General features: G+C 38.7%; 1 protein-coding gene across 2 annotated transcripts in view; it reads right to left on the reverse strand.

Moving 5' to 3' along the window:
• SPTA1 (spectrin alpha, erythrocytic 1) overlaps positions 1 to 19,121 on the reverse strand; it is a 77,070-nt gene that overhangs the window by 46,117 nt on the left and 11,832 nt on the right. For both annotated transcript variants that reach the window (XM_018046348.1, XM_018046349.1), the window contains exons 10-17: positions 18,707 to 18,844; positions 17,714 to 17,824; positions 16,069 to 16,146; positions 15,782 to 15,937; positions 14,001 to 14,205; positions 12,416 to 12,597; positions 5,016 to 5,259; positions 3,739 to 3,861 (exon numbers count right to left, since the gene is read on the reverse strand). In XM_018046348.1, the coding sequence (XP_017901837.1) occupies positions 3,739 to 3,861; positions 5,016 to 5,259; positions 12,416 to 12,597; positions 14,001 to 14,205; positions 15,782 to 15,937; positions 16,069 to 16,146; positions 17,714 to 17,824; positions 18,707 to 18,844 (1,237 nt within the window). The remainder of the gene's footprint in view (positions 1 to 3,738; positions 3,862 to 5,015; positions 5,260 to 12,415; positions 12,598 to 14,000; positions 14,206 to 15,781; positions 15,938 to 16,068; positions 16,147 to 17,713; positions 17,825 to 18,706; positions 18,845 to 19,121) is intronic.

Raw genomic sequence — 19,121 nt, forward strand, 5'->3', positions numbered from 1 at the left:
ACCATAATCACAGAAAACTAGTCAATCTAATCACACTAGGACCACAGCCTTGTCTAACTCAATGAAACTAAGCCATGCCCTGTGGGGCTACCTAAGACGGGCGGGCATGGTGGAGAGGTCTCACACAATGTGGTCCACTGGAGAAGGGAATGGCAAACCACTTCAGTATTCTTGCCTTGAGAACCCCATGAAGAGTACGAAAAGGCAAAATGATGGGATACATAAAAAGGAACTCCTCAGGTCAGTAGGTGCCCAATATGCTACTGGAGTTCAGTGGAGATATAACTCCAGAAAGAATGAAGGGATGGAGCCAAAGCAAAAACAATACCCAGCTGTGGATGTGACTAGTGATAGAAGCAAGGTCCGATGCTGTAAAGAGCAATATTGCATAGGAACCTGGAATGTCAGGTCCATGAATCAAGACAAATTGGCAGCGATCAAACAGGAGATGGCAAGAGTGAATGTCGACATTCCAGGAATCAGCGAACTAAGACGGATTGGAATGGGTGAATTTAACTCAGAGACCATTATATCTACTACTATGGGCAGGAATCCCTCAGAAGAAATGGAGTAGCCATCATGGTCAACAAAAGAGTGCAAAATGCAGTACTTGGATGCAATCTCAAAAACAGAATGATCTCTGTTCGTTCCCAAGGCAAGCCATTCAATATCACAGTAATCCAAGTCTATGCCGCAATGAGTAATGCTAAAGAAGCTGAAGTTGAATGGTTCTATGAAGACCTACAAGACCTTTTAGAACTAACACCCAAAAAAGATGTCCTTTTCATTATAGGGGACTGGAATGCAAAAGTAGGAAATCAAGAAACACCTGGAGTAACAGGCAAATTTGGACTAGGAATGCTGAATGAAGCAGGGCAAAGACTAATAGAGTTTTGCCAAGAAAATGCACTGGTCATAGCAAACACCCTCTTCCAACAACACAAGAGAAGAATCTACACATGGACATCATCAGATGGTCAACACTGAAATCAAATTGATTATATTCTTTCCAGCCAAAGATGGAGACGTTCTATAGAGTAAACAAAAACAAGACCGGAAGCTGACTGTGGCTCAGATCATGAACTCCTTATTGCCAAATTCAGACTGAAATTGAAGAATGTAGGGAAAATAACTAGACCATTCAGGTATGACCTAAATCAAATTCTTTATGATTATACAGTGGAAGTGAGAAATAAATTGAAGGGACTAGATCTGACAGATAGAGTGCCTGATGAACTATGGACGGAGGTTTGTGACATTGTACAGGAGACAGGGATCAAGATTATCCCCATGGAAAAGAAATGCAAAAAGGCAAAATGGCTGTCTGAGGAGGGCTTACAAATAGCTGTGAAAAGAAGAGAAGTGAAAAGCAAAGGAGAAAAGGAAAGATATAAGCCTCTGAATGCAGAGTTCCAAAGAATAGCAAGGAGAGAAAAGAGAGCCTTCCTCAGCGATCAATGCAAAGAAATAGAGGCAAACAACAGAATGGGAAAGACTAGAGATCTCTTCAAGAAAATTAGAGATACCAAGGGAACATTTCATGCAAAGATGGGCTTGATAAAGGACAGAAATGGTATGGAACTAAGAGAAGCAGAAGATATTAAGAAGAGGTGCAAAGAATACACAGAAGAACTCTACAAAAAAGAACTTCATGACCCAGATAATCATGATAGTGTTTTCACTCATCTAGAGCCAGACATCCTGGAATGTGAAGTCAAGTGGGCTTTAGAAAGCATCACTATGAACAAGCTAGTGGAGGTGATGGAATTCCAGTTGAGCTATTTCAAATCCTGAAAAATGATGCTGTGAAAATGCTGCACTCAATATGCCAGCAAATTTGGAAAACTCAGAAGTGGCCACAGGACTGGAAAAGGTCAATTTTCATTCCAATCTCAAAGAAAGGCAATGCCAAAGAATGCTCAAACTCCCACACAATTGCACTCATCTCACATGCTAGTAAAGTAATGCTCAAAATTCTCCAAGCCAGGCTTCAACAATAGGTGAACCATGAACTTCCAGATGTTCAAGCTGGTTTTAGAAAAGGTAGAAGAAGCAGAGATCAAATTGTCAACATATGCTGGATCATGGAAAAAGCAAGAGAGTTCCAGAAAAAACATCTATTTCTGCTTTATTGACTATGCCAAAGCCTTTGACTGTGTGGATTACAATAAACTGTGGAAAATTCTGAAAGAGATGGGAATACCAGACCACCTGACCTGCCTCTTGAGAAACCTACATGCGGGTCAGAAAGCAACAGTTAGAACTGGACATGGAACAACAGACTGATTCCAAATAGGAAAAGGAGTACGTCAAGGCTGTATATTGTCACCCTGCTTATTTAACTTCTATGCAGAGTACATCATGAGAAACGCTGGACTGGAAGAAGCACAAACTGTAATCAAGATTGCCAGGAGAAATATCAATAACCTCAGATATGCAGATGACACCACCCTTATGGCAGAAAGTGAAGAGGAACTAAAAAGCCTCATGATGAAAGTGAAAGAGGAGAGTGAAAAAGTTGACTTAAAGCTCAACATTCAGAAAACGAAGATCACGGCATCTGCTCCCATCACTTCATGGGAAATAGATGGGAAAACTGTGGAAACAGTGTCAGACTTTATTTTGGGGGCTCCAAAATCACTGCAGATGGTGACTGCTGCGATGAAATTAAAAGACACTTACTCCTTATAGAAAACTTATGACCAACCTTGATAGCATATTTAAAAGCAGAGACATTACTTTGTCAACAAAGGTCCGTCTAGTCAAGCCTATGGTTTTTCCAGTGATCATGTATGGAAGTGAGAGTTGGACTATTGAGAAAGCTGAGTGCTGAAGAATTGATGCTTTTGAACTGTGGTGTTGTGAAGACTCTTGAGAGACCCTTGGACTGCAAGGAGATCCAACCAGTCCATTCTGAAGATCAGTCCTGGGTGTTCTTTGAAGGAGTGATGCTAAAGCTGAAACTCTAGTACTCTGGCCACCTCATACGAAGAGTTGACTCACTGGAAAAGACTCTGATGCTGGGAGTGAATGGGGGCAGGAGGAGAAGGGAACAATAGAGGATGAGATGGCTGGATGGCATCACTTACTCGATGGACATGAGTTTGAGTGAACTCTGGGAGTTGGTGATGGACAGAGAGGCCTGACATGCTGCAATTCATGGGGTTGCAAAGAGTCTGACATGACTGAGCGACTGAACTGAACTGAACTGAATTGAATCCTCTAAATTAGCTCCAGAATAAAAGATTCCCTGGGAGAACAAGAAGAAAGTAGATCCAAGAAGCTCTGGATCTTTGTTTCTGCTGCAGAAACAAAGATAACTACACCAAGTTGGCAAAAGTCATTGATAAAAAGCTTTAAACAATCAGAGGAAAGAAGATATTACATACAAAAGAGCAAAGACAGGGATGAGAGCAGGCATCTCACCAGAAACTATGCATGTCAGAAGATGTGTAGCAGCATTTAAAATACTTAAAGACACGTTCAGACAATAATTTTATATCCAGTGAAAATGTGTTTCAAAAATGAAGGCAAAAGTAAGTCTTTTAGATCAAAGAAAGAGACAAGAGAATCTATTATTAGCAGGACTTCACTAGAGGGAATGTTAGAGAAACTTCACCTAAAAGGAAAATTATACAGGTAAAAGCATTAATGTAGACAATGGAATGAAGCCCTAAAGTTGGAAAAACTTCTTCCCATAAATTTGACAAATTTGACGTAAATTTGAGTCATACATGCCTTCCTCTATCATTTTGTTTCCCTTCTCTGTAATCATTTGGATGCGTGGTTCATGGCTGGCAATATTAGCCTGGATGACATGGTGTCTGTTCAGAAGATTCTTGGAGGCAATCAGGTCTTTACCTAGAGATAAAAATAATTTCAAGGTCATTGTTGCACTACACAGAATAAGAAAATGTTATTCTACTTCCTTTCAACTCTTGGACCTACAAGTTCTTCCCATTGAATTCATTAAGCAGGCTTCCTAAAATTTACATTGTCTGAATTAATCATCTCTGCTTGGCTTCGTTCTTCCCCTTGCCTTTTTGTACTAAGAATTTTCAATTTATTATTCTACAAAAAATGAGGAATACATCACTCTTCTCTTTGGATGATAGGTAGAAAGGCAAGTAACACTTCAGCTCAAACTTTCAATATATCATGCAACCAATTTCTTTCAGCACATAGTAGTATAAAAAACAGGCTCTTCCACTTACTAATTTCTATGGGTACTAGTAAGTTATTAAATCCTATAAACTAATAATAACTGTTCTCCAATAACTTCATCCTCCCTGTCTCCCACCCAAGCTTCACCTCTCTTTCCTCCAAAATTTTCCTCTGCATACTTCACACTAAATGTCTGCAAATCTCTATGCTCATCTCTCCTGCAAAGATATCTTTCTTTTCTCTTCTAGGAAGTTTTCCCAGACTAGTTCCTCCTGTCATCATGATCCAGTCTCTCACAGATGTAACCAATATATGTAAATCAAGTTTACATTATATCTGTGTACACTTTTTTCCCTATTTCAATGCAAGTGTCCTGGCTTTAACAATGGTAAACCAATAGCTTCCAAGGGAAACAAAATGTACTATATCTGCTATTTCATTCCTTTTATCTTTGTAATAGCTGATATATTAATATATCCTTGTGAAAACTCCCCTTATAAAAGGGAACTACTGACAATGTAGACAGAAACACTTGGTACCTCAAACATTAACCATGACCACTCAGCCAAGGACCTTAACAATAACTTAAGTTAGAGCAAGTAGCAAAAAGCTCTTCCCAGAGGCCTTAAATCTGTGGCACTCTTCATGTTTGGTTTTAGGAGGTAAACTTCTCATATAAATTTTTCTGAAATCTTTTATTTTTTTCTTTGAAAGCTTGAAAATTTTTCAAGTGTCTAAGGGGAAAGAGCTGAGCATAAACTTAGTAATTGTGCCCCCGATCTTTCAAACCATCTGTAGACCTTGGTCTTCTTCTTCTGGCTCTGCCTGCTGGTGCTATATGACTTACTAACCAAGGTAGGTGGAAGCCACTGAGGGTTCTGTTTCTTGGATCCAGGCCTCCTCATCCTCTATATCTCTTTGGATCTCGTACAGGTGGAAAAGGTCAATGAGCTTATTCTTCCGGTAGGCCAGTCGCTCCTTCAGGGCTTCAAACTGGGATACCAGGTACTCTTGCCTTTCCCGTATGTTCCCAGCATCGGGATGGATGATTTCTTCAAAATATGTCACCAGGTCTGTGAGGGTGTCCACCTGATCCTAAGGGAGAAATAGAATGGGGGTCAGAAAATCCCACCATTTAGTAAGAAAAGGATGAGAGTGTGGTATCTGGTATCTGGGGTAGGGGAGGGAGGGGGTTGATGTTGGGCAAGAAGTGATAAGGAGAATCAGCTCCCATATGTGCTTGTGTTTAAACTTCTATATCAAATCAGTGAAATAGAGTGGGGGAGGTTCCTACACTAAGAACCAATTCATCATGCCAAAAGCTATTTATAGGAAAATAGTTCTGAAATAACATGTTGTTGTTTAAACCAAGTCTGGCTCTTTTGCAATACCATGGACTCTAGCCCACCAGGCTTCTCTAATCCATGGAATTTTTCAGGCAAGAATATTGGAATGGATGTCATTTCCTTCTCCAGGGGATCCTCCCCACCCGGGGATCAAACCCATATCTCCTGCATTGGCAGGTGGATTCTTTACCACTGAGCCACTGGGAAGCCCCGAAGTCATGTGCTAGAAAGGACAAAATATTTATAGAGGGCACCAGAGAAATCAGGGAAACCAGAACTACAAAGCCTTCTTTGATTGGGAGTGTTGCTAAGTCGAGGCCCCAAAGAGGATAGCAGGAGGCTTTTTCTATCTCAGTCCCCCTTCCAATTCCTTTCTTGTCCTTTATAATGAGTTATTATTGTTTGTTGCAGAGCAGGATGAAATGTGGCTCTGCAAAACAAGTGTCAGAACCCCAAAAAGAGAAATTCAAAGGCCTTTCTTTGGCTACTGGTTATAGGAATCTAAGGAAATAACTGTTCCCATTTGCCTTATGTATGAGAAAGGAGAAAAACAGAAGCAGAAGTTTGAAGAATCTTCCTAGAAATAAAATTTTAATCATATTACTGCACAGTAAAATAGATACAAGAGATTCATTTCATCTTTATAAATGAGATCGACTATGACTGTCTAGCAGTAGCACAGTACACAGAAGTTTTGTTTTTCTGCTTGTTTATTTTGTTGTTGGGATGGGCAGTTGATGATAAAAGAAGTTCTTCTAAAAGACGTATGTACAGCAGGCATTGGTTTTACTTATCCTAGTTTGCCATTCTGTGCTCAACCTACACAGGGTTTGATCTATCTCTTCTCTATTTGGAACAAACCATTGATCAATAGCTTCTTAAAGTGTATACTCACTTCTCAATAAAGAATTAAAGACTCCATAGAGAGTTAAAATTGAAATCTTCTACTAGCCAACTGTTCTCATCTCTTAGGACAGTTTAACTTTGAAAAACATCATTGTATAATAGAGTGATTTTAAAACATGATAATTGTCATTACGATTATGGTACCACTGTACTATTTGAAAGCTAAGGGAGTGAATGATGCCTCAGACTAAAGAGATAGACTTGGCTGAGAGTCAGTTGCTATTTTATCCAGCTCTCCACTTGTTTTAACAGTTTCTTCATCTATACAATAAAGACTTTTTTATCTTTGTGACTTTTTTTTCTTTTCTTTAATATTGTATTTTTGAAAATCCAGCCTCTACTCTAGATTTTTAATCTTTGTCTTTTGGTATTTGTTATCAATTTTATACCCTTAAGAACCCAATCTTCAGTGCCCATTTTTACTTGGGCATGAGATTACTGGCTTGACTGCTCTCTCCCCCTTTGGACTCTCCTTTTTCTCCACCAGGTTGCCTCTATCTCCTCCATTCCCCTTCTCTTCTCTACCTAACTCTGTGAAGCTCTTTGTTCCAGATGGTGGAGAACACTTAGGGGACTGATTACTGACTGGATCTGTTTCTCTCCTTTTGATTCCTCACTTTATCCTCCTGGCCACTGCTGTCTCCTTCCTCCCTCTTCTCTTCTCTGTATAACTCAGTGAACATCTCTGAGCAGTCCAGACTGTGGAGCACACATAAGGAAGTGATTACTGGCTAGCTTGCTCTCTCCTCTTTGATTCCACCTCATTCAGGTCGCCTCTAACTCCCTCCTCCCTCTTCTCTTCTCCATGTAACTCCGTGAAACTCTCTGGGTGTCCCTCACGGTGGAGAAACGTTTCATCTTTAACCTAGATGTTTTATCAATGATGCTGTATAAATGGAGAAGTCTTAAGGCTACTGTAAAAATAAGGCTGAAAACCAGAAGCAGGAGGCTTAAAGCCAAATCTTGAGAACACCAGAGAACTCCTGACTCCAGGGAACATTAATCAACAGGAGCTCATCAAATGCCTCCATACCTACACTGAAACCAAGCACCACCCAAAGGCCAACAAATTCTCCAGCAACACAGGAACACAGCCCCAAGCTTCAATATACAGGCTGCCCAAAGTCACTCCAAACCCATTGACATCTCATAATTCATTACTGGACACTTCATTGCACCCCAGAGAGAAGAAATCCAGCTCCACCCACCAAAACACCAACACAAGCTTCCCTAACCAGGAAACCTTGACAAGCCACCCGTACAACCCCATCCACAGTGAGGAAATTCCACAATAAAGAGAACTCCACAAACTGCCAGAACACAGAAAGGCCACCCCAAACACAGCAATATAAACAAGATGAAGATACAGAGGACTACCCAGCAGGTAAAGGAACAGGATAAATGCCCACCAAACCAAACAAAAAAGGAAGAGATAGGGAATCTATCTGATAAAGAATTCCAAATAATGATAGTGAAAATGATTCAAAATCTTGAAAACAAAATAGAATCACAGATAAATAGCCTGGAGACAAGGACTGAGAATAACCTTGATGGTTATTGCTGAATAACCATCAAATCACAGAAGAAATAAAAAAAGAAATCAAAATATGCATAGAAACAAATGAAAATGAAAACATTACACCCAAAACCTGTGGGATACTGTAAAAGTAGTGCTAAGGGAAAACTTCATAGCAATACAGGCATATCTCAAGAAACAAGAAAAAAGTCAAATAAATAACCTAACTCTACACCTAAAGCAACTAGAAAAGGAAGAAATGAAGAACCCCAGGGTTAGTAGAAGGAAAGAAATCTTAAAAATTAGGGCAGAAATAAATGCAAAAGAAACAAAAGTGACCATAGCAACAATCAACAAAGCCAAAAGCTGGTTCTTTGAAAGCATAAATAAAACTGACAAACCATTAACGAGACTCATCAAGAAACAAAGGGAGAAAAATCAAATCAATAAAATTAGAAATGAAAATGGAGAGATCACAACGGACAACACGAAAATACAAAGGATCATAAGAGACTACTATCAGCAATTATATGCCAATAAAATGGACAATGTGGAAGAAATGGGCAAATTCTTAGAAAAGTACAACTTTCCAAAACTGAACCAGGAAGAAATAGAAAATCTTAACAGACCCATCACAAGCACGGAAATTGAAACTGTAATCAGAAATCTTCCAGCAAACAAAAGCCCAGGTCCAGATGGCTTCACAGCTGAGTTCTACCAAAAATTTAGAGAAGCGCTAACACCTATCCTACTGAAATTCTTTCTGAAATTTTCAGGGGAAGGTAAACTTCCAAACTCATTCTATGAGGCCACCATCACTCTAATACCAAAACCTGACAAAGATGCCACAAAAAAAGAAAACTACAGGCCAATATCACTGATGAACATAGATGCAAAAATCCTTAACAAAATTCTAGCAATCAGAATCCAACAACACATTAAAAAGATCATACACCATGACCAAGTGGACTTTATCCCAGGGATGCAAGGATTTTTCAATATCCACAAATCATTCAATTAACAAACTGAAAAATAAAAGCCATATGATTATCTCGATAGATGCAGAGAAAGCCGTTGACAAAATTCAACATCCGTTTATGATAAAAAAAAAAACTCTCCAGAAAGCAGGAATAGAAGGACCATACCTCAACATAATAAAAGCTATATATGACAAACCCATGGCAAGCATTATCCTCAATGGTGAAAAATTGAAAGCATTTCCCCTAAAGTCAGGAACAAGACAAGTGTGTCCACTTTCACCACTACTATTCAACATAGTTTTGGAAGTCTTGGCCACAGCAATCAGAGAAGAAAAAGAAATAAAAGGAATCCAAACTGGAAAAGAAGAAGAAAAATTCTCACTGTTTGCAGATGACATGATCCTCTACATAGAAAACCCTAAAGATTCCACCAGAAAATTACTAGAGCTAATCAATGAATATAGTAAAACTGCAGGATATAAAATCAACACACAGAAATCCCTTGCATTCCTATACACTAATAATGAGAAAATAAAAAGAGAAATTAAGGAAACAATTCCATTCACCATTGCAATGAAAAGAATAAAATACTTAGGAATATATCTACCTAAAGAAACAAAAGACCTATATATAGAAAACTATAAAACACTGGTGAAAGAAATCAAAGAGGACACTAATAGATGGAGAAATATACCATGTTCATGGATCAGAAGAATCAATATAGTGAATAGGAGTATACTACCCAAAGCAATCTACAGATTCAATGCAATCCCTATCAAGCTACCAGCGGTATTTTTCACCGAGCTAGAACAAATAATTTCACAACTTGTATGGAAATACAAAAAGCTCAAATAGCCAAAGCAGTCTTGAGAAAGAACTCCTAGAGGAAGACATAGGCAAAACACTGTCTGACATAAATCACAGCAGGATCCTCTATGCTCCCCCCCCCCAAAAAAATGGAAATAAAAGCAAAAAAAACAAATGGGGCCTAATTAAAATTAAAAGCTTCTGCACAACAAAGGAAACTCTAAGAAAGGTGAAAAGACAGCCTTCAGAATGGGAGAAGATAAAGGCAAATAAAGGAACTGACAAAGAAATAATCTTAAAAATATACAAGCAACACCTGCAGCTCAATTCCAGAAAAATAAACGACCCAATCAAAAAATGGGCCAAAGAACTACAGACATTTCTCCAAAGAAGACATACAGATAGCTAACAAACACAAGGAAAGTTGCTCAACATCACTCATTATCAGAGAAATGCAAATCAAAACCACAATGAGGTACCATTTCACGCCAGTCAGAATGGCTGCAATCCAAAAGTCTACAAGCAATAAATGCTGGAGAGGGTGTGGAGAAAAGGGAATCCTCTTACACTGTTGGTGGGAATGCAAACTAGTACAGCCACTATGGAGAACAGTGTGGAGAGTCCTTCAAAAAAAAACTGGAAATAGAACTGCCTTATGACACAGCAATCCCACTACTGGGCATACACACTGAGGAAACCAGAATTGAAAGAGTCACGTGTATGCCAATGTTCATCACAGCACTGTTTTTAATAACCAGGACATGGAAGCAACCTAGATGTGCATCAGCAGACGAATGGATAAAAAAGCTGTGGTACATATACACAATGGAGTATTACTCAGCCATTAAAAAGAATACATTTGAATCAGTTCTAATGAGGTGGATGAAACTGGAGCCTATTATACAGGGTGAAGTATGCCAGAAAGAAAAACACCAATACGGTATACTAATGCATATATATGGAATTTACAAAGATGATAACAATAACCCTGTATGTGAGACAGCAAAAGAGACACAGATGTATAGAAAAGTCTTTTGGACTCTGTGGGAGAGGGAGAGGGTGGGATGATTTGGGAGAATGGCATTGAAACATGTATAATATCATATGTTAAACGAATCGCCAGTCCAGGTTCAATGTAGGATACAGGATGCTTGGGGCTGGTACATTGGGATGACCCAGAGGGAGGGAGATGGGAGGGGGGTTCAGGATGGGGAACACGTGTACACCCGTGGGGGATTCATGTTGATATATGGCAAAACCAATACAAAATTGTAAAGTAATTAGTCTCCAATTAACATAAATAATTTTATATTAAAAAAATATTCTGGTGTGATTTCAGTGGGTAACTTTGAAACCAACAGCCTAGACATCTGTTTCATAGTCCTGGCCCTGCTGTTAATTTTCTCTGTGACATTGGAAAGTCACTTCATTTCTCTGTGTTTCAATTTTCTTAAGAAAAAAAAAAAAAAAAAGGTGCTACTAAAAATATTTCAAGTTTTGAATTGTAGGATGCCAGAATAGAAAGACACATTTTATCCAAACTTTTAGTTTATAGGTAGTAAACAGAGGTGCAAACACGTGAAAAAGATACACCATAGAACTAGGAAGTGATAAGGCTATATAAAATCCAGTTTTCTGGATTGAGAGTACAACGTCATATTTAGAAGAGTCAATAAAGTCTTATATCAGCCATGGGGTTCTGACAAAAGACACCAGGTACCAAGAAGAATAGCTGGAAAAAGGAGATACTGGAAAGAGATAGTTGACCAACTAAAGGTTCTGAATTTTTACCTTTGGCTTTGTTGGGTAATTAGAATAGGAAAAAGGAGTCCAAAATGAAAGTGAAGAAAAACAAAGAAAGGACAAAGCCCATGAAAATGAAACAAAAGAAAATCTGTGCACCGGAGTGAGAACCTCAGGTGAAACAAACACGCGCCCTTCTTGGCTAGCCCAATTTGCACAGGGCAGGCTCAGCAGGGAGGAGACAGAACATATAAAAAGAGGAAGCCAAGAAGGATTGAGGCCTCTCCTTTGGGGTTGGCCCACCCTCACGCCTCAAGAGTATACTATCCTCTGCTTGCTGAATAAAACTGCACTGTAACCAAGCTGTCACACTGGGGCACCATTTCAAATCTTTGCTGTTGCGAGTCAGAACCAAGAAAATTACGCACTCTCCCAGTATATCATCCAAGTCATGGTACCAGATATGTTGGGGGAGTGTGTAAATTTCTTCAGTTCTATCTTATGGGAGCAAAGATTTGAAATGGTGGACCAGTGTGACAGCTTGCTTACAGCTCAGTTTTATTTGGCAAGCAGAGGATAGTACACCCTTGAGGCTTGAGGGCAGGCTGACCCCAAAGGAGAGGCCTCAATCCATCTTGGCTTCCTCTTTTTATACTTTTTGTCTCCTCCTCAATGAGCCTGCCCTATGCAAATTGGGCTAGCCAAGAAAGGGTGTGTTTGTTTCACCTGACATTCTCACTCTGGTCTGCAGATATTCTTTTGCTCCATTTTCATGGGCTTTTTCTGTTCTTTGTTTTTCTTCACTTTCATTTTGGACTTCTTTTTCCTATTCTAAATACCTAACAGCTTCCTGTTCTGTCTCACTCTTTTTTTAAAACAATAAATATGATAAATGTGCTCAGAATGTATATAGGTAACTTGGCTCACAATTGGTTAAAAAGCTAGCAACAAACCTGACGAGCAGCCACAGCAGACTCCAGGAGGCCATGTTTCCTGAGCAGATTCTGGACATCTGCTAGGCCTTTCCCATAATCCTGAGATCTAGCCTGCCATTCCACTTCATCCAGCCATTGCATCAGGTCTTCTGCATTATTTTCAAATTGCAGCTGCTTATTTGCTTCATACAACTGGATCCCTAGGAAAAGACATCAAGCATAAGACAAGTATCATAACTAATCTTCATTATATGCTATTAAAAGTTATACCAACTTAAGGAATAATATAATGTTTGGATAGTCCAATGGGAAAAATATAACTGTCTAACATGTGATTACATAAGAAATTGCCATTAATTTGTAGAATTCAGATAGGATTTGCTTTTGAAGACAGTAGTGTTCTCAAAACAGATATAAACAATATGTTAATTTCTTGTTGAGGTGTGGGCCTATGTTAGATTTTTAACTATCTTGTCACTTGTTATTCTCCATCGAGACCTCCCTTTCAAAGGGATTTAAGCATAAACATGTCATTTTCCAAGAAAAGAATAAAACTTGGGGTTAGCTCAGTTTGAAATTTTGAAGTATCTTTTCCTAAATATCTTCCTCAGAACTTTGCTAGCCATCAGCCACCTCTGCCTTAGTGCTTGTTCTTTATCACAAACCACATCCTACAAGTGTCTCTTCCAGAAAATATCTTGATTATCCACTGTTCTCAGCTAAATTCTTTATCATATGATCTTATATCAATCATTTGCATTATTTCTGTGAAACAATTACTAGGACATGAAGTAACAGCAACTTCTTGCTACAGTCAAGTTGATTTTTTTTCCTAAACCAAAAATCAGGATATCCAACAAAATCAGTATGATGTATCTTTTCTATAATCAGGACAGAGGCATGTCTATAGATAATGTTTATAACTAATGGACTATTGACAGAAAAAGCATCATTATTTGTGTTAATTATGATGATTGATTTGTTTTCCAAAGTAAGAGGTGAAGTTAAATTTAAGTAGAGGCTAGTCAAGCAGACATGGGAATTTTTTAAGAGCTTACAACAGAACCTAAATATGCCCAGATAGGTGAAAAAAGCAAGCCATCCAGCCTTTTCATAAGAATAAAATATCATGGGAACCTCACATGTGGCCCCAACCATATTTTAATGCCTAATTAAATAACCTGAGTCAGAATACATTGCTTCATTTATAGAACAAAAAGATGTATAATCGAATTTATGGACACTCATTTTAGATGTATAGTCAATATTGAATTCACAGTATCTGAATATTTATTCAACAGGAAGAAAAAAGAGGGAGAAAAGTGAAAAGAAAACAAATATAATTTCAGTTGAAAATACCTACATATCTGAAGAAAAGAATTGTTTTAATATATAGAAGAATTGTGTTAATACATAATAATTGTGTGTGATAAGTTTAGGTTAGATTTTATAAATTTCTTGACCAATAGACGAAGACACAGGGAAGCAAATGAGTAACATCCCTCCCTTCTCACAGAGGCCACCAGGTAAATTCAAGGTGGTAAAGATGAAGATGGGTTTCAGAAGTTAGGAATTCATTTCTTAAAAAAACTCTGCTTCTAACCTTTCTGCTCTGTAGCCTCCTGCAGTTCAGTCCAGAGGCTGTCAACTTCCCTCAAACGATCAGCCACCTTGTCGGAGGCATAATGATTGCTGTCAATCATCTCCTGGCCAGTTTTCTGTATATTATTAAGCCGGATCTTATTAGCTGCCAATTCTTCTTCAAAGACTTTCTGCTTTTGAACCTGGCTCTTCAAGTTCAGTATTTCCTGAGAGAAAATTAAAACAATGAAAGAAAACAATTCTTTGAAAAATGAGGGGCAGATATTTTGAGGACAGGAATTTTTTTTTCACTATAAATCTAAGTGAACTAAGAAGAGGATATAAGGAAGAACTGTTCTAGTCCAAGTATAGAGCCAGAGGATGCTCAGGAACCTATGACCAATTACTCCTTTCATACAAATGGCAGACATGGCTAATCACCCCTGAACTTATTTCTACTGAGTCTGGATATGGTCTGAAGATTACTTTAAATATGGCACCCTATGTAAGGATTATCAATCGATCACAGCTGGCATGAAAGATGGAGATTATTTTCCATTCCTGCCTTTAGCTGAGAAGACCTGTTTACCCTACATACACTGGAACCATAACTCCTCTAGAGAACACAAGCACATAGTGCTGAGTTTTACAGAATGAAAGTTACAAATTAGATGCTCAAAGTTCTATCAAAAGAATATTAGAACAAGAGCATCAGAGGTATACATTTAAGACTAAATGATATTTAGAAAGTAAATACAGTGAATAGATATTGGACTTCAAGAGACTGATTCCAGTCCTGACTGTAAATGCAAAAATTTGTGAGTGTGTGTGTGTGTGTGTGTGTGCAAAATAGTTTAACAGTTTATCATGCTCAGTCACTCAGTCATGTTCAACTCTCTGTGAACCCATGGACTGTAGCCAGGTAGGCCCCTCTGTCCATGGAATTTTCCAGGCAGGAATACCGGAGCAGGTTGCCACTTCCTACTCCAGGGGATCATCCCAACACAGGGATCTAACCCACCTCTCTTTCCATCTCTCACATTGGCAGGCAGATTCTTTACCATAGTGCCATAAGGGAAGCCTATTGATAATTTATATTGTGAGTGAAAACTATGTGTTTTATATAATATCGAAATTAAAAAAAAATGTATGTGTGACTCAAAGATAATTCAGGAATTTTTCAAAGTCACACAAACTAAAACAGGACAGGGAGTGAATTCAAGCCCAGTATTTACTTTCCCCCAAGAGAATTCATGTGTCTAACTCTATGTTGCTGCTGCTACTGTTACTGCTAAGTCGCTTGTAAAACAGAGCTAAATAATCGGTTAACCTTGGGCAACTCACTACACAATTCAGATCCTGGTTTCTTCATCTGTAAAATAAGGAATTGTTCCTTTCCAGCTACAAAGCAGTAAGTCTATATTGAATCAAACCATTAGGTTAATTCTGAGTTCCTGGTAGCCTGAATGAATGACTAGACCCAACATTTACCTACTATAAGGATGCATAGGGCAGCAGAAAGGGGGATATGCAACTAAATAAGGGGAATCTCTGCTTTCCCCTGCTCTGTTAAGGACCGCTGGAAATTGTGCCAGGGAAAAGGGGTGATGGGCAACAGGGTATTGGAAAATTGGAAATTACAAGTACAGTCCTGGAGGAATCATCGCCCTTCTCTGAGACTCTGTCTCTCCATCTATAAAATGAGGCTCACCAGCTGAACACTACTGTCTTTTCAGGTCCAAGATTCTAGTTTCATGAAATTAAGTACCAGTGAGTATGTCCAGGGTCTGCAACCCTGCCTACCTTGTAATCTTCATCATCTGCCAACTTTTTCTTTTTGTTGATCCAGTTCTTTAGGTCATCTGAGTCCTGATACAGCTGCTGCAGAAGGAATGAGTCCTCCAGCAATCTGCGTCTAGTGGCAGCCCTTTTTCGTAGACCATCCCGTCGGGCCAACAGCTGTAAAAAACATAAACAAACTCACTGTCAGAAAAATAAAATATGGATGCCTGAGATCTACTGCCTACCGTGGTTAACAGTGCTCCAACATTTTCCCTGACCCGGGTGCACAAGCAGGCAGATGCACATACTTGATCCCGGATAGCAGCGATGTTCTCTGAATCATAATGATTATCATCAATCAGTTTGGTTGCAGTCTTGTCTATGGTCTGGGGGAAAAAAAAAAAAAGTTTTTCTCTCATTGGCACTGAGTAAGTGGCCACAGTTTGGCTAGCTGTTTAAAGAGGAAGCATGACAATGTGGGAAGAGGATAAGATTCAGGGTCAGAAGATCTGGGTCCTACTTCTGATTTCTGTTATAAATTGTATTTCAGAATATAAATCTCAGAGAGGTTAATTATTTTCTCTATGCCACAGTAGTTTCTTCTTAATCTAGGTTACAGTGAATGAATCCTGTTTTCACTATGAGGTGAATATTTGATCTATTTTTAAATTTTTAAGAAGCATTGTTGATACAGCCTTGTTCAATGGCCAGTCTTTATCTATCTATCTATTCACTCATCCATCCATCATATACCATATGTACTTTTTAATAATTCTTCTTATCTCTAGCTATATGGGGAATGGAGTCAAATTATACATGTGAATTTTGACTCATTCATAAACTCTCAAAATTGCTCAGGATGAATTAATCGATTGGGAATAGGAAAATTATGTGAAATTACAGTGTTTAATAAACAATAACTTATTTTACATTGTTATCTTTTACCAATGAAAATCAATCTGATAAGCATATGAACTGGGAAGGGACCATAACAAGCTCTGAATTGACCCAAGATTAACAAGAAAAATTTGGAGTTTTGTGGTTATTGTTGTGCTGGTGGTATACATGCACATGTGCAAGTTTTGGCTAACCCCAGCACAGTCCTAGGAGATAGCCAAAGACATATAGTATATATGCATTGGACAAATAAAGTCTCCCTTACACTTCTCTGAGACTCGCTTATGTATTGACAAGTTTCTGGGACACTGTAACTTAAGGTTCACAAGAAAATTATAGCAGCATTAAATTCAAAATGTATAGATGAAGATATACAGGAAAAAATAGATACTGCCAAGATTTCTAGATATTATTAAAGAAAGCTAAATGGAGATATTACTGGAGAGGAAAAGACTAAAAAATGTAAATAATATATTCAAACTTTTAAATTATGATTCATATTGGATATGGATCCCATAGTTTCTATTTGTACTGTAGAAAAAAATAAGACAATCAGGCACTGTGTCAGAGAATATAAATTGCTCAAAATTTTTAAAAACTTTCTAAAAGAATCACAATATTTTAAAGGAACTATCCTACAATTAAATTAATTAAAAAAATAAATTTACCTAATTCTGAAAAAATTAGAAAATAAATACTTTCTAAATATGCTTTGTGGAATAAGAAATGTGTTGATAAAAATGGGTATGATTATTTTTCTGGATGTTTTCTCTTTTTAAAACAACTCTCATATCTGATAGTTATGAGTGATTCTAAAGATTGGTAATCTATGAGATGTGTGTAACACAGGGAGTTTAACCTGGTGCTCTGTGACAATCTAGAGGTATGGGATTGGGTGGGGGGTGTGAAGGAGGTTCAAGAGGGAGGGAATATATATACGGCTGATTCACATTGTTGTAAGGCAGAAACCAGCACAAGACTGTAAAGCAATTATCCTCCAATTAAAGATTTAAAAAAAAAAAGAAGCCAGTGCCCAAATCAGGGCCCATTTCTTACTGTGATCTTCTCCTCCTGGGCAGTAAAAGCTTCCTCAAAGTCATCATGCTTCTGACGAAGGGCTTCTACACTGCCCAAGGAATTTCCGAGGTCCTCATTTTCCAGGAAGGCCTGTAGAAGACAGAAAGATATATCCCAGCTGTGCCTCACTAGTGAGAATCATTCCCTTTGGAATATCTCTGAGAAAAGGAATAAGAAAGGAGGTGAGGGGGATGGAAAAGCAAGATGGGAATTAACACAAGGTAGGAGAGGAGAAGGCAATGTCAACCCACTCTGTACTCTTGCCTGGAAAATCTCATGGACGGAGGAGCCTGGTAGGCTGCAGTCCATGAGGTTGCAAAGAGTCGGACACAACTGAGCGACTTCACTTTCACTTTTCACTTTAATGCATTGAAGAAGGAAATGGCAACCCACTCCAGTGTTCTTGCCTGGAGAATCCCAGGGATAGTGGAGCCTGATGGACTGTCATCTATGGGGTTGCACAGAGTCAGACACGACTAAAGTGACTTAGCAGCAGCAGCAGGAGAGGAGATAGAGATTAACCTCAAAGAGCAGAACCTCAGCTTCAGAATTCCCTTCCCAACCTTCTCATCCAAATTTATCACCTTCATCTCAGTGTGTGAACCAACCAATCTAAGCATGATTCAGTGTTCTCAAATCCTCAAGAGGACCAGTCACCTTCACCAGAAAATCTCTGGTTAGTCCTGCCTGACTCATCACATTTTTCTTTTGCTGATCCCTTAACAATTGGATATTCATTTTGCCACATGTTCAGAGAAGTTTAAAAACTCTGTGCTTTGTATTTAAATATTTTTACTGTGCATTTGTCCATGAGGGAATTTCAAGAGCCTTACAGAGAGGGTCGATCTTTTCTCTTCCTTGTGGCTCACCCTCTAGTTCCCACATGAACTGAAGTGGTGGTGAGGATGCTGATAGTAGTGAAGGAGGAGCAGGAGAAATGGCTTCTGGACACTTGCTGAGCCCCTGTGTTACCTCTTGTCTGCTCATCCAGCTGTCTACTTGCTCACTGTCACGGTAGAAGAGGTGCAGGTTCAAGCACTGCTCATACTGCTGCTGACGCTTCTCCCACAGCTCCAGCAGAGCCACCCAGTTGGAGGTAAGTACTGACATCTATGGAAAGGAAGAGGTAAAAGACCAGGAAGATATTAAGTGAATTTATTTTATTCTACTGTCACTGAGCATCTAATAAATGCAAGGCCCTTTGAAGGAAAAAAAAATGAATAGAAAAACAAGCTTTTCTTTTAAGGCTCCTCAGTTCAGTTCAGTTCACTCTCTCAGTCGTGTCTGACTCTTTGCGACCCCATGAACTGCAGCTCACCAGGCCTCCCTGTCCATCACTACAACTAAGTAAATCCCTATAGTATAGAAAAAATGGGAGAAATACCAT

The sequence above is a fragment of the Capra hircus genome, chromosome 3 (assembly GCF_001704415.2).
Source record: "Capra hircus breed San Clemente chromosome 3, ASM170441v1, whole genome shotgun sequence".
In the NCBI taxonomy this organism is placed as follows: domain Eukaryota; kingdom Metazoa; phylum Chordata; class Mammalia; order Artiodactyla; family Bovidae; genus Capra; species Capra hircus.